At 40.5% G+C, this 15,665-nt stretch overlaps 1 protein-coding gene across 1 annotated transcript in view; it reads right to left on the reverse strand.

The window, feature by feature from the left end:
• Nucleotides 1-15,665, reverse strand: part of ascc3 (activating signal cointegrator 1 complex subunit 3) — a 293,488-nt gene that overhangs the window by 255,074 nt on the left and 22,749 nt on the right. Inside the window, exons 3-6 of the mRNA XM_084052068.1 lie at nucleotides 14,870-15,023; nucleotides 7,651-7,844; nucleotides 6,645-6,850; nucleotides 5,653-5,854 (exon numbers count right to left, since the gene is read on the reverse strand). Of these exons, the coding sequence (XP_083908194.1) occupies nucleotides 5,653-5,854; nucleotides 6,645-6,850; nucleotides 7,651-7,844; nucleotides 14,870-15,023 (756 nt within the window). The remainder of the gene's footprint in view (nucleotides 1-5,652; nucleotides 5,855-6,644; nucleotides 6,851-7,650; nucleotides 7,845-14,869; nucleotides 15,024-15,665) is intronic.

The following is a 15,665-nucleotide window of genomic DNA, read 5'->3' on the forward strand; positions in this document are numbered from 1 at the left end:
AATGTGATGGAACCGATTCCGGATCCCAACCCTAGTACCTGGGTCAGCCAGAGAGTACTCGCTCATAAAATCAAATAACCGGGGTTACGTTCGTAACCTATAGTTCTATAGCCCTCGTGCTATAGATCACAATCAAAGCATCCCTGTCAGCATAGAGTACATAATGGTATACCTCCATTTCCAATAGGGAGTTTGAACCACTGTAATTCATCTAAACTCATTACTCCATGTTGTCACGGCGGTATTTTGAAATGCTTTTAACTCCATCGCCCATCTGTCTCCCCCATTCCTTTAAATAGAGAGGAGACACTGACCGATCAAAATTACCTTTCAGATCCCCTATACAATCAAATGGCCCCCTCCTCCTCCTCCTACACAGCTCCATCCACACACTAAAATGTCATCAGTCCAGGGCTACAAATGAGAAATAATAGGAAGCGGGTCCTCCACTGTCAGGTTTAATGGCGGGCGGACGCAGAGCCTTTAACCCATTGAGACCGGGAACGCATCTGTGATTTCTTGGGCTATTCAAAAATAGCAGATATACAAGCTCATAGTGTGTTTTTTTTATCGTGAAGATTTGCGCGATTTGGACAATTCTACAAATGTCTAAATCCTAACAGTTTGTTGAAAATACTTATGTTGCTATATCAGTGGTTCTCAAACTTTTTCATGTCAAGGACCCCCAAAATTTGTCTGCGGACCCCCGTCTCAAAATATTTCGTTCCAGGGACCCCCTCCAGAAGCGAAGCTTTGAGTTACAAACGTTGGCCTTTAAAATATATATATATATATATTCAAAGTGTAATAAATTTACTCAAAATGTTCAAGATTATTGAAAAAATATAAATAGCAGATCTGCAAGCTCGTAGCGCGGCACCGAGTGCCGCGCTACGAACTTGCAGATCTGCTATTTTTGAATAGCCCCAAAAAAATCTAAAAAAGTGACACACAGATGCGTTTCCCGGTCTCAATGGGTTAAACTTTGCTGTTGACTTTGGAGTCACACACAGAGGGAGAGAGAGGAGCGCGCTCACACAAAGGGCACTCTACATCTAAAGGTGTCAGTGGGGAGAGTTCGCCTCCAAATGTCAACTACGTGAGCTACATTAGAACAGAGTGTTGGCCTGGGCCAGGTAGCAACAATATACTGTTACACTGCCATGCAGTGGTGGAAAGGAACTGAGTACATTTACTCAAGTATTGTACTTAAATACAGTTTTTAGGTATTTTTGAGTGGTGCTAGCCACTCCCACACTTGACCGTGTGTGTGTGTGTCCGTCCGTCCGTCTGTATAGCACGGACTCAACAGCTGCAGCTGATTGCAACACAAAGATGCAACCAGTTACACTAATTAACTCATCACAGGCACCACTCTCTTCACACTGGGTGTACATACTTTTTATGTACACTTTTCAATACTTTTACTCCTCTATGTCCCGGAGGCAAATATTGTACTTTTACTCCACTACGATTATTTGAAAGCTTTAGTTGCTAGTTACTTTGCAGATATAAATTATTATATTATAAAACATACATTAACCACTTTAGCCTTATTTTATACATAAGCTATTTGAAAATAGCAGATCTACAAGCTCACAACGCGCCGCTTCGCAATGCGCTGTGAGCTTGTAGATGGGCTATTTTTAAAACATGTTAGTACTTTTACTTTTGGTACTTTAAGTATATGTTGATGCCAATACTGTTGTACTTTTACTTGAGTAACATTTTGAACACAGGCCTTGTACTTGTAACAGAGTATTTTTATATTGTGTGGTATTGCTACTTTTACTTAAGTAAAATATCTGAGTACTTCTTCCACCACTGGTTACTGCCATGGAGCGTGTAAGAGAGACAGACAGACAGAGAGAGAGAGAGACAGAGAGAGGGAGGGAGGGGAGATAGGATAGATAGGGAGGGAGAGAGAAAGAGAGAGAGAGAGAGAGACGTGGTCCAAAATGAACACCAGTCAAAGTGCCAAATGTGGGTACTGTAGATCTTTCATTTAGTGTGTAAGTTTCAGAAACCACCCGACACTATGGCGGGTTGGTGGTGCTCAACATAACAGTTATGTCATAGTGTTGGAGTGTTCCAGAATTTGTCACTTTGCCTCAAAAGGTGCTGGCATGTGCTATATCCCCTTTGTGACCTTAAAGGGATAGTTCACCCAAAAAAAATACTTATTTTCTATCGATTACTCACCCCATAAAGACTTGAATTCAATGAGATTTTGTTTTTTATTTGTTTGTTTTTTCTCGCATTCCTAAGCCAACAATTTGATGACGAGCAGTGGGTTCCGGTAGGAGACACAAAGAGACACAGGAAAAAAAAACATTTTGTGGGTGAACAATCCCTTTAAAAGTCTAGACGTAAATAGTAACACAATTTACAAAATGTGTAACTTGCTCATTGCTTCACTTCACAGACGTCTTTTTTCACAGACCGGAAGAAGAAACTCGATGTTTTCGTTTTTATAACTCTAACTATAACTCTGTATAGTGTTTGATCTATTTTAATTTGGACCAATCAGCTCTGACCACTGTTTTTATTCACCATGTTAATGTGTTAGGGGCCGTGTCCAGAAAGCCTTTCATTAGCTTGGGAGGAACACTTTTTGGATATCATGTCCACAGCTCTTATTAGAGAGCGTTTATGAATGCCTGAAACATTCTGACCCATCAACTGAACACTGCGTCAGCTGAATTATTAGCACAACTAGGCTAGACAGACAGGGGCAGAGAGAGAGAGAGAGACAGACTGAGAGAGAGAGAGAAAGAGACAGGAAGAGAGACAAAGAACATAATATTATTAATCCAGTAGGTGAATATTATTCCTCTCTCTCTCATACACACAAAGCCACAGGCAAGCAGCTACTGCTACAGACACACAAACAGACTCAAGTGCACTGCGCGCATACACACACACACACATCATTTATGCAATCACGAGAGAAGAAGAAAAAGATGATTGCCTAATAAATTATATGAATTAACTGGTGTGTCAGTCTCGTTTTTGCTTTGTTCGCCTGAAGTTGAACAGGGGGATATATGAGAGAGAGAGAGAGAGAGAGAGAGAGAGAGAGAGAGAGAGAGAGAGAGAGAGAGAGAGAGAGAGAGAGAGAGAGAGAGAGAGAGAGAGAGAGAGAGAGAGAGAGAGAGAGAGAGAGAGAGAGAGGTAGAGATGACGTTAAGAGTGAAGCGCCGTCCTGTGAGCCTATAGTCAGTTTGATATGCATTAGACCATTGGTTCTCAACCAGTGGTCCGGGGACCACTAGTGGCCCTTAAAGGGGTTCCAGGTGGTCCCCAGCTAAATGATGGAGTTGGTAACCACATGGACCCTTATGGGTGCTAAAATGATGAATGAATCATGTTACGCTCTCAAGAGTTAAATTATTGTTAAACATCTGCATTACATAATTCAAGAATTGTTATCATTTGGCTGGGGACCCCCTGGAACTCGCCTCAACTTGGACCCCACTTTGAGAACCACTGGCCTATAGGATGGGGGATGTACCACCACCGCTTCCCTGTTCCCCAAGTAACCTGGCAAAACTTTTTAATGAGTTGTTTTTCATTTGTTCTTAAATCAGCACAATGTTTATCTCTCTGAGTTTACAGTGCTTCAGATGTCTTCCTGCCTTTTTACCATAAGTCTCACAAGACTAGATAATACAGAGGACCTTAATGCAAATCCTCTCTAAATAATCACAAGGTCCTGGTGTCCTCTGTATTGAATGTACAGAATCCAGGCGGCTTAGACTGAGATCTGCATTCCGTTTCAACTTCCCCCCTTTGTGTGTAAAGATTTAAGAGCCCGACTGAAAGACAGACTTTTGGTTCCAAAGCCGATTGCAATTGAGGGAGAGTCCTAGACCACCGATTACCCACGTTTTGACCAATATTTTGTTCAAAAGAAAAACTAAACAAAGAAAGGGCTTTTTTTTTAAATCAATTCAAAAACTTTGATTTGATTAAAGTTTCTATTTGAGAGAATTGAAGTTGAAAAACTCAAAATAACATTTTGATAGATACAGGTAAGGATTTTTGCCTAAAATGATGCATGCCAGGTTGAAAGTGGTCAAACATCGGGAAACATCGGCTGCATAATTTCCGATCCATTAAGACCGGGAACGCATCTCTGTCGTTTTAAGATTTCTTTGGCTATTCAAAAATAGCAGATCTACAAGCTCATAGCGCGACACAGAGTGCCGCGCTACGAGCTTGTAGATCTGCTATTTTTGAAAAATGTTGACTTTGAATATATCTATATTTTTAAAGCAAACATTTTTAACACCAATCTTTGCTTCTGGGGGTCCCTGGAACAAAATATTTTCAGATGGGGTTCTGCGCGGGCCAAATACATATAATTTTAGTGGTCCTTGAAAAAGTTGGAGCCCCAATGATATAGCAAGATATACTGTTAGGATTTAGAAAAGAAAAAAAAATAGACTTTTTTGCCACGGACCCCCATCTCAAATAAGTCAAATAATGGCCAATATATATGGGCCGAACCGACATAAATATTCCCCCTGGGACGTTAAGGGGGGCATCTTCATCTTCAAGTTAAGGTCAAAACTGCTCATAGCAAATTCCAGAGTGTGGTTTGAAGACATAAAGGCCATGGCTGACATCGGCCCACACAGGAGTCGAACCACGACCCTCTGTACGAAGCCCTCAGAGACAACCCTGGTGTTAAGGTCAAGGTTATGGGAATCAGAGGAACGCCATGACACTAGTAAAAGCTCACCGCTGGGACGGATCCAACTTTATACGTTGTTGAAATGCCAAGATCAGTCTACTCTACACCTGACCCTTTTTTTAACCAGTGCCAGTATCTTAACGGATTGGAAATGTGTTACCAAGGTGTCGGTTAGTCTGGCCGATATGCAACATCAGTATCGGAAATTAATCCAGTCAATCCAGGAATGCATCTGTGTCATTTTAAGATTTCTTTGGCTATTCAAAAATAGCATATCTACAAGCTGCGGCACAAAGTGCCACACTATTTTTTTTTTTTTAAAGTGTGAAAAACAAATTGTGAAAATGTGTTCCAATCTTTGAATATATACATTTTTAACTCAAATCTTTGCTTCTGGGGTCCCTGGAACAATATATTTTGAGATGGGGGGGTCCGTGGACAAGTACATATCATTGTGGGGGTCCTTGAAGGTACAGTAGTTAACAATAGCATCACAATCATCTTAACCATTATACATCTTTATCCATTTATATGTTGGCTATTCAAAAATAGCAGATATATAAGCTCACAGCATGTCCCTTTGTACCGCGCTGCGAGCTTGTACACCTGCCATTTTTTTAAATATTGGACCCAAATCTTCTCTTCTGGGGGTCCCTGGCACAAAAGATTTTCAGATGATAGTCCGCGGTCAAATATATATCAATTTGGGGGTCCAATTTGGGGGTCCCACGAAAACGTTTGAGAACAACTGGTGTAGGACTCTCCAAAATCGGGATTGGCATCGGACCCAAAAAACGTTGCACTCTCAAAATAGCAGATCTACAAGCGCACAACGTGCCGTCTTCTGGTTCTACTGGATCTCTTCTCCACTAGTCCCTCACTTTTTAGTCTAGTTTTTGTCAATATATTTAGTCTCAGTCAGGCTCTACTGGCGTGCAGCCCATCATGCTAACCTCATTCTGCAGTTCGTCGTCGCTCTTGTGTGAGGCCAGCATCTCGAACAGGGAGGTGCACAGCTCCTCCGGGCTGGAGGAGATCATGTTGCCTCCGTCCAGGTACCTCTCCACCTCCGCCCTCAGAATGGCTCCGTCCCCAGAGACGCCCTGGGCGGAGGCCCCCGACGCGGAGGACCCGTCCCCCTGGCCACCGACCCTCCTGGCATTAGGGATGGAACGGTAATCGTTATTATCGCTTATCCTGATAAAAACGCTCACAAGTCAAATAATCGTATCGTGGATATTTTTTAAGTTATCGTGAAATTGTCCTCCATCATACACTAGGATGAATTCGCTTTTGTTGAGAAGCAAATTCAGTACAACTTCTTTGCCAAAAATAGCCGATCTACAAGCTCACAATGCGTTGCAATGCAATGCGTCTGTGATCTGCTACAGTAGATCTGCTATTTTTGGCAAATGTTCCCCCCAAGATAGGGATGCTGGGGGTTCAAGTGGTTAAAAAAAGTGCCATTTTAAGTTTTAAAGGGGTAGTTCACCCCCAAAATGACATTTTTTCAATGGATTAGTCACCCCATGGAGACTTTTTTTTGGTAGCATTCCTAAGAGAGTAATTTGATGACCGGCAGTAGTTCCGGTAGGAGACACAAAAACTTTGTGTCTCCTACCGGAACCGCTGCCTACTGGTTAATCAAATTAATGTCTTAGGGATGCCACAAAAACAAAAAACATATCCATGAATTCAAGTCTCCATAGGGTGACTAATCCATAGAAAAAAACTGTTTTTGGGGGTGAACTATCCCTTTATGCATATTTTGATCAATTCAATTCAATTCAATTCAAACTTTATTTCAGACACACAGGGGGTCCATATTGCATACAGATAAGAACATAACAATAATCATCATCATCATGATCATCGCGATAATATCGTTAATCGCAATCATTTTAGCCACAATAATCATGACATTTTCACATGGTCCCATCCCTACCTGGCACCCTGGTGGTTGTTGAGGAAGCTGTTGAAGTCCAGGCCCCCTGCGCCCCCCTCCTCCTCCGAGCCCTCGGGCGGGGGCAGGTCCTCCACGGGGTCCAGGGTGTAGCAGTCGTAGGAGAAGGCGATGTTGCGTCCGAAGGCGGAGTCGCCGCGTTGGCGGCGACCGCGGCAGGAGCTCTGGGCCCGGACGAAGTCCTCCACCTGAGGCAGTGGTACATTTGGACAGAACATTTTTGATTTAGTTTTGAATGCCCTCAGTGCCAAGAACGAAAAATCCAGAGTTTAAAAAAAAAAAATATATATATATTTTTTTGGAAAAAAATGTTCAGAACCCAAGATATCATTATCTGAAGATTTGCAGCTCCATTCACTCCTTGTTTAACTTATAACTGAAAAGGGCTGTATCTCGCTTCCTAAGCACTTTTTTTTTACTTTGAAAAAAAAAAAAATTGCTGGCATAGTATGAACATATTTTCTTATTTCATTGGCACTGAGAGAGTTAATTGAATAAAACATTTAGTTTTAGTCATATTTTATTAATCTGAAATGTTTTAGTTTTAGTCTAGTTTTAGTTGACTAAATATCATAAGATTTCAGTCGACTAAATCTACGGTTGATTTAATCGACTAAAATGTATTTTGACGGTGCCTTGGTGGCGTCGTAATGTCTGACTTTACACTGTGGTTGCATGCTGAAAATAGCAGATCTACAAGCTCACAACGCGTCGCAGCGCGACACGTTGTGAGCTTGTAGATCTGCTATTTTCAGAGCGTAACACCCGAGCGCAACCAAACATAAAATGACTTGTCTTTTAGTTCTACTGGATCTCTTCTCCACTAGTCCCTCGCTAACATTTTTGTCTAGTTTTTATTTATTGACGAATGTGTCAATATATTTAGTCTTAGTTTTAGTCATCGTAGCTTCGTTTTTATTTTGTTTTCGTCAGTGAGAAAAAGGTCATTTTTCGTTAACAGTTTTAGTCGAGGAAATCAACACTGCACCTGGGACTCTCCGAGCGGTGCCACGGCCCGCGTCACCGCGGCACAGGAGGCCTCGGCCGCAGAGGCGGGGAACGGGCCGAACATCTGCTTGATGGCCCTCGTCTCCTCCGTGCCCACGTGGTCTTTGTCGTGGAAGGTCTCGAAGAGGAAAACGGCGGCGCTTTCAATGGCGTCCGGGCCATTTTCAACCCCCACTGGAGGAGCAAGGAAGAAGAAAGAGACAAGGTTTATTGAGCGAAGTCACATCACACGGGCTGTCATAATCGTTAGTGAAGGAATTAACCCATTAAGACCGGGAACGCATCTGTGTGTTATTTTCTGATTTCTTTGGCTATTCAAAAAATAGCAGATCTACAAGCTCATAGCGCGGCACCGAGTGCCGCGCTATGAGCTTGTTGATCTGCTATTTTTTGTTTTAATCTTGGAAATGTGTACAAGTCTTTATATACATATATATTTTAAAGCGAACATTTGTAACTCATATCTTCTGGGGATTCTACTTAATGTCTAAATCCTAACAGGTTTCTGAAAAACGTATGTTGCTATAATATCAGTGGTTCTCAAACTTTTTTTCACGTCAAGGGCCCCCAAGAAAATATGTATTTGGCTGAGGACTAGGGATGCCACAATCTGACCTTCAGCCAATTCGAAATTCGGACAGCCCTGGCGAATATTTTTCGATTATTCGACGGCGCCGTTTTTTGAAAAATATTTTTCAAAAAAAAAAAAAAAAACATTTTTTTTTTTTTTTTTTTTCGCTCCTGTTTTAGCATTATCGCGGTCATTTCTGGGTTGCGCGGCCCAATTATTAGTTACGTTAATGTTTGGGCTGGGATGCTTTCCAGCAGGGGCCTCAGTGCGGCTGCAGAGTTCATGTTTGGGCTGGGCTGAAACAGTGAAACGCTCTGAAACTGTGGCCATTTACAATTATTAAGACTATAATATTAGTATTAGCATATATTTTGATTGAAACTAAGGCATACAAAAGTAAAAAGTAAAAAAAAAAAAAAGTAAAAAGTAAAAAAAAAAATTTCTTTTTTAATAATTAATTTTTTTTTTTTTTAATTAAAATCGAATTTTAAAAATCATTTTCGATTATGGAGACTGTAACGAATATTCTAAAATTCGAATAATCGGTGGCATCCCTACTGAGGACCCCCCCATCTCAAAATATTTTGTTCCAGGGACCCCCCAGAAGCAAAGAAGCAAAGATTTGAGTTTAAAATGTTCGCTTAAAAAAATATGTATTTAAAGACTTGCACACATTTTCACGATTATTTCAAAAATAGCACATCTACAAGCTCGTATATCTGCTATATATTTTTGAATAGCCAAAGAAATCTAAACAATGACACAGATGCGTTCCCGGGTTGAATGGGTTAAGAAGCCCATTTCAAAAGAGCAATTTCAGCTGAGGTTGTACCTCAGGTCGTCATTTTAATGATTATGATTATTGTGCAACAACCACTATCACCATGCTGTTACCATTAGGGGATATCTAGCTACAGCTAGCCTACAGTATGTTATTCTGCATTGTTGCAGCGTTTTTATTGTTTCTTTCACCGGGAGACATATTTTTTTTTGCTAAGCAGCAGCACCTTAAATTGCTCCTCTGAGAGAGAGAAGTACAGGCTGGGCGAAAGCACTGGCCGTTTAAAAAAAAGAGATACTGTATGCCACTGCCTTTCATTTGAATAATATTCCAAACAATTTAAAGCTTAACTAGAAGCAGGCTTAACAAAAGGAATGCGGACTAATTGTCCAATTAGAGGAGGGGGAAAAAAATGTCAGAGAGAGAGAACGCAGAGAGAGAAATGGTGTTTGTGTGTGTGTGTGTGTGTGTGTGTGTGTGTGTGTGTGTGTGTGTGTGTGTGTGTGTGTGTGTGTGTGTGTGTGTGTGTGTGTGTGTGTGTGTGTGTGTGTGTGTGTGTGTGAGAGAGGCAGGGAGCAGCTAGACCAGATGAAAAGGATTTAAACCAATTAACCCATTCAGCCCGGGAACGCATCTGTGTCATGTTTAGATTTTTTTAGCTATAGTCATTATTTTTATACTTTGGGCTATACAAAAATAGCAGAAATACAAGCTCATAGCGCGGCACCGAGTGCCGCGCCACAAGCTTGCAGATCTGCTATTTATTTATGTTTTATCGTGAAAATGTGTAATTTTGTAAATTTGTAAATTTTGTAAGTGATTTTTTCAAACTCAAATCTTTGCTTCTGGGGGATTCTACAGATGACTTCTAAATCAGTTGAACATGTTCAAGTCAAGGACCCCAAAATTATATGCATTTGTCCGCGGACCCCTCCCCATCTCAATTTTTTTTATTCCAGGGACCCCCAGAAGCAAAGTAGTAAGTAAAAAAAATATATATATTCAAAGATTTGCACACATGTTCACGATTTTTTTCCCCCCAATACCGCGGCACCGAGTGCCACGCTATGAGCTTGTAGATCTGCTATTTTTGAATAGCCCAAAGTAAATCTAAAAAAAAGAATGACAGAGATGCTTTCCCGGGTCTTAACGGGTTAAAATGGTCTAAAAGCATCTCAGCCTCCCTACCCGCACGTAGTGGAGCAGAATGGCTGCTTTCATCCCTTCTTCAGAGTGAGCTTAAGAGCTTCTCTTCATTTGGATCTAGTTAGATGGCTCAGAGCGACTTTTTGAGAGACAACAAAGTGTGGCTGGGCAGCACCATGACAACAACAAATATTGTGTTACTCTACACTGTCGCCAAGAGAGAGAGAGAGAGAGAGAGAGAGAGAGAGAGGGACCACGCCAATGATGATTGGCTTATGTGAAACGGACCCTGTGTTAACCCATTAAGACCGGGAATGCATCCGTGTCATTTTTAGATTTATTTAGCTATTCAAAAATAGCAGATATACAAGCTCATAGCGCGGCACCGAGTGCCGCGCTATAAGCTTGTAGATCTGCTATTTTTTGAAAAAACAATCGTGAAAATGCGTGCAAATATTTAATATATATATATATATATATATACAGTTTTAACTCAAATCTTTGCTTCTGGGGGGTCCCTGGAACAATATATTTTGAGATGGGGGTCCGCGGCCAAATACATATAATTTAGAAGATTTAGAAGACATTTGTAGAATCCCCCAGAACTAAAGATTTGAGTTAAAATGTTCGCTTTAAAAATATATATATTCAAAGATTTGCTCATTTTTGTGCCTACCACTCCTACATTTGACCGTGTGTGTGTGTGTGTGTGTGTGTGTGTGTGTGTGTGTCCGTCCGTATGTTTGAGCACGGCCTCAACAGCTGTAGCTGATTGTAACACAAAGATGCAACCAGTTACACTAATTAACTCATCACAGGCACCACTCTCTTCACACTGGGTGTGATTTTTTTATCATTTTTCAAAAAATAGCAGATCTACAAGCTCATAGCGCGGCACTCGGTGCCGCGCTATGAGCTTGTATATCTGCTATTTTTTAATAGTCAAAAGTATAAAATGATGATTATAGCTAAAAAAAATCTAAAATGACACAGTATGCGTTCCCGGTCTTAATGGGTTAAATTAGCGAGACCTCTTTATCCTTTTTGTTCTACAACGTGATCTCTTTGACCCGTTTGCATCTACAAGCATGTTCCCAGTGTTAATTTGTTGCCCGTGTTAAGTTTCACTTGTTTAGAAGTCGATGTTTAGAGAGAAAAAAAAACGAAACCAAAAGGCGTGTTAGATTATTTATGAACCCTATCCACCGTAGGTCTGTGGTGTCCCTTCCTTTCACGTCTGAGCGAGGAGCGAAAAAAACTGATTGAAAGTGAAATACAGATTTGTAGTAATTAGCAATGGTGGAAAAAAGTACTCAAATGTTTTACTTAAGTAAAAGTATCAATACTGCAATGCAGAAGTACTCTGGTACAAGTAAATGTCTGGAATTCAAAATTGACTTGAGTAAAAGTACAAAAGTATTGGTATCAAAATGTACTTTAAGTACCAAAAGTAAAAGTATTGAAATGTTTGAAAATACGGGTCACGTTGTGAGCTTGTAGATCTGCTATTTTCAAATAGCCTAGGTATAAAATAGGGCTGAAGTGGTTAATGTATGTTTTATAATATAATAATTTATATCTGCAAAGTAACTACTAACTAATGTTTTCAAATAAATGTAGTGGAGTAAAAGTACAATATTTGCCTCTGAGACGTAGTGGAGTAAAAGTAAAGTAAAAGCATTGGAAATTGGAAATACTCAAGTAAAGTACAAATATACCTCAAAATTGTACTTAAGTACAGTACTTGAGTACATGTACTTAGTTACTTTCCACCACTGCTAATTAGAGGTGCTTACTGACCCCCCTGGCTGGCTGACTCTCCCCCCTAAGCTCTCCATTCAATGCATAAACACACACACACACACACACACACACACAGGACGTGGCATTCTGTCTGTCTGTCTGTCTGTTATTAGGGGACCTAGAGGAGAAAGCTCTCTGTCCTTCAGACCTCCATCTATAGACTGTGTATACTGGCTGGCTGCTGAGCTCTTAGCCGGAGGTGTCCTTTTGGAGCTCTGATATCCGTCAGTAGGGGTGCAAAGCAGAGCGGATTAGCAAGGTAGCGAGGATCCTGCCATGTCTCAATCCCCACCCCGCTGGTTTTTTCCCTTTTGCCTTTCTCTCCCTCTCTGCTGCCTACCTCCTTCCCTCTTCCCCCTTTTACCTCAGCCTTGACTGGCACCCCACACACACGCACACGCGCACACACACACACACACACACACACACACACACACACACACACACACACACACACACACACACACACACACAGGGGATCAGAATAGCAATAAGAGGCGATGGAAGAAGAAGAAGAGGAGGACCTTGGATGCACCGCTGTCTTACTTAGGGAAGGTATTTGGCAGGGATTTGGGATTTAACCCATTGAGGCCGGGAACGCATCTGTGCGTCATTTTTTTTAGATTTCTTTGGGCTATTCAAAAAATAGCAGATCTACAAGCTCGTAGCTCGAGCTTGTAGATCTGCTATTTTTTTGAAAAATCTTGACAATTTGTGCAAATCTTTACAAATGTAAATCCTATTCTTTTTTTGAATAAACGTACGTTTATTTAACGTTGAATAAACGTTTTTATATCAGTGGTTCTCAAACTTTTTCATGTCAAGGACCCCCAAAATCATATTTTTTTTGGCAGCCGACCCCCATCAAAATATGTTGTTCCAGGGACCCCCCAGAAGCAAAGATTTGAGTTACAAATGTTGTTTTAAAAAAACATATATTAATATATTCAAAGATTTGCACAAATGTTCACGATTTTTCAAAAATAGCATGTCTACAAGCTCGTAGCGCGGCACCGAGTATATAGCAAAGTATAAAACAACGGTTATTGCTCAAAATCTAAAAGGACACAGATGCGTTCCCGGATTGAATGGGTTAAGCTAATTATCAGGCACATCAGGGGCAGATAAATGCTGTTATTACTGTTTGGCAGTGGTGGAAAGTAACTAAGTACATTTACTTAAGTACTGTACTTAAGTACAATTTTGAGGTATTTGTACTTTACTTGAGTATTTCCAATTTCCAATACTTTTACTTCTACTCCACTACATCTCAGAGGCAAATATTGTACTTTTACTCCACTACATTTACTTGAAAACTTTAGTTACCAGTTACTTTTCAGATATAAATGATGATATAATGAAACCACACACGGGATTAACCACTTTAAACCTATTTTATACATAGGCTATTTGAAAATAGCAGATCTACAAGCTCACAACGCGTCGCATCGCGACGCGTTGTGAGCTTGTAGATCGGCTATTTTCAAATATTTAGTACTTTTACTTTTACTTTTTTTACATTTTTAATTCTGGACTTTTACTTGTAACAGAGTAGTTTTATATTGCAGTATTGGTACTTTTACTTAAGTAAAGAATTTGAGTACTTTTTCCACCACTGCTGTTTGGGTTGCCACAATGACAGCCAATCACATGTTGTTGCATTGCGTCCTGGGGGGGAGACCCTTTATCTCCAAGTGGAGGCATAACCCTGCTCTTAGAACAAAGCATATTTTTGCGGGGGATTTGAAACAAAAAAAGAAATCGATCAGACTCCTCTCCTCCCATAAAGAGACTATGTTCCTTCAAACCGTACTCTGTAGAATTTGTAACTGCCTGCCATTCAGTCTCACTAGGCCTTCTGAGCATTCACAGCAGAGACTTCATAAAAAAAGGAAAATAAAAAATGCATTACGACTCAGCGAGCAATACTAAGTAATCACTAGTCTGTAGCAGAAGATCAAATCATTCTGTTGTTTGTTCCTACGTCTCGTGTCGTTTTGATCGCTATTCGACAAAGAAACGAGATCAGATTGATGTGAGCGATTATGTGTTTTTAAGGCTGTGGAATGGACAGTGGCGGAAAGTAACTAAGTACATGTACTGTACTTAACTCATTGAGTGCCAAAAGACGTCAAAGAAGTCATGTGGCCTGACGCCCTGAGCGCCAAAAGGCGTCAAAGACGTCATGAAAAAAAATAAAAAATAAATCAAAATAAAAGTTTTTTTTTTTTTTGGAAAAACATGTTCAGAACCCAAGATATGATGATTTGAAGATTTGCTGCTCCATCCACTCCTTGTTTAACCTATAACTTAAAAAGGCTGTATCTCGCTTCCTAAGCACTTTTTTTTTTACAATGAATTTGAATGGTGGCACTCAGAGCCAAAATTCAAAAATGACCATGGCATTGAATGAGTTAAGTACAAATTTGAGAAATTTTACAGGATTTTACTGGAAATGTTCAGTACTTTTACTTCTACTCCACTACATCTCAGAGGCAAACGTTGGACTTTTTACTCCACTACAATTATTTGAAAACTTTAGTTACTAGTTGCTTTGTAGATTCGTATTATTATTACAAAACGTGCATTAACCACTTTATTTATCCCTATATACTCGCCGATCTACAAACTCACAACAAGCTTGTAGATCTGCTATTTTCAAATGTTTTTTTATACATTTTGAACACTTGTGAAATAGGACATTTGGCATAAAGAATACTTTTACTTTTGGTACTTAAGGTACATTTTGATGCCAACTCTTTGGCACTTTCACTCAAGTACATTTCGAATACCCGATGTTAACTTGTAACAACAGTATTTCCGCATTGCATTATTGATACTTTTACTTGAGTACAAAATGCGAGTACTTTTTCCAGCACCACTGTGGAATGGGCTTACCGATCTGCTTGGCTGCCTGAAGGATGCACCTCAGCTCCTGAGTGGCGGCCTGCTGCTCCGCCTTGTTGTCCTGGCGCGGCGCGCAGAACTGGACGATCTTCTGCCACGTGAGGCCCTCTCTGGCAAACAGCTCCTGCCTCTTCAACCGCTTGGTCTGAACAAGACAAACAAACGGCAGACAATGAGGGAGAAACACATAGAAGTGTGCATTGTTATATAATGATAATAATAATAATAATGCATTTTATTTGTAACGCACTTTACATTCTCGCGAATCTCAAAGTGCTACAGGGTTTAACCCATTGAGACCTGAGGCCGATTCTACACGTCTCCTAAATCCCAACGGTTTTCTGAAAAACGTATGTTTCTATATCAGTGGTGCTCAAACGTTTTCATGTCAAGGACCCACAGAATGATATGTATTTGGCCGCGGACCCCCATCAAAATATGTTGTTCCAGGGACCCCCCAGAAGCAAAGATTTGAGTTAAAAATGTTCGCTTTAAAAATATATATATTCAAAGATTTGCACACATTTTCACAATTTTTCTAAAATAGCAGATCTACAAGCTCATAGCGCGGCACTCGGTGCCGCGCTATGAGCTTGTATATCTGCTATTTTTGAATAGCCCAAAGCGTAAAATAATGCTTTTTAGCTCAAATCTAAAAATGACACAGTTCCAGGTCTTAATGGTTTGACAAAGACAAAGACAAGCACAGGGAAGTACAGTTCAATACAAGGTCTGTTAGGAGGGGGGGGGGTAGGCTTTGACTTTTTACAGGGGCCAGTTTCGAATT

This window comes from Gymnoscopelus microlampas, assembly GCF_963454915.1.
Source record: "Gymnoscopelus microlampas genome assembly, chromosome: 3".
NCBI lineage: Eukaryota > Metazoa > Chordata > Actinopteri > Myctophiformes > Myctophidae > Gymnoscopelus > Gymnoscopelus microlampas.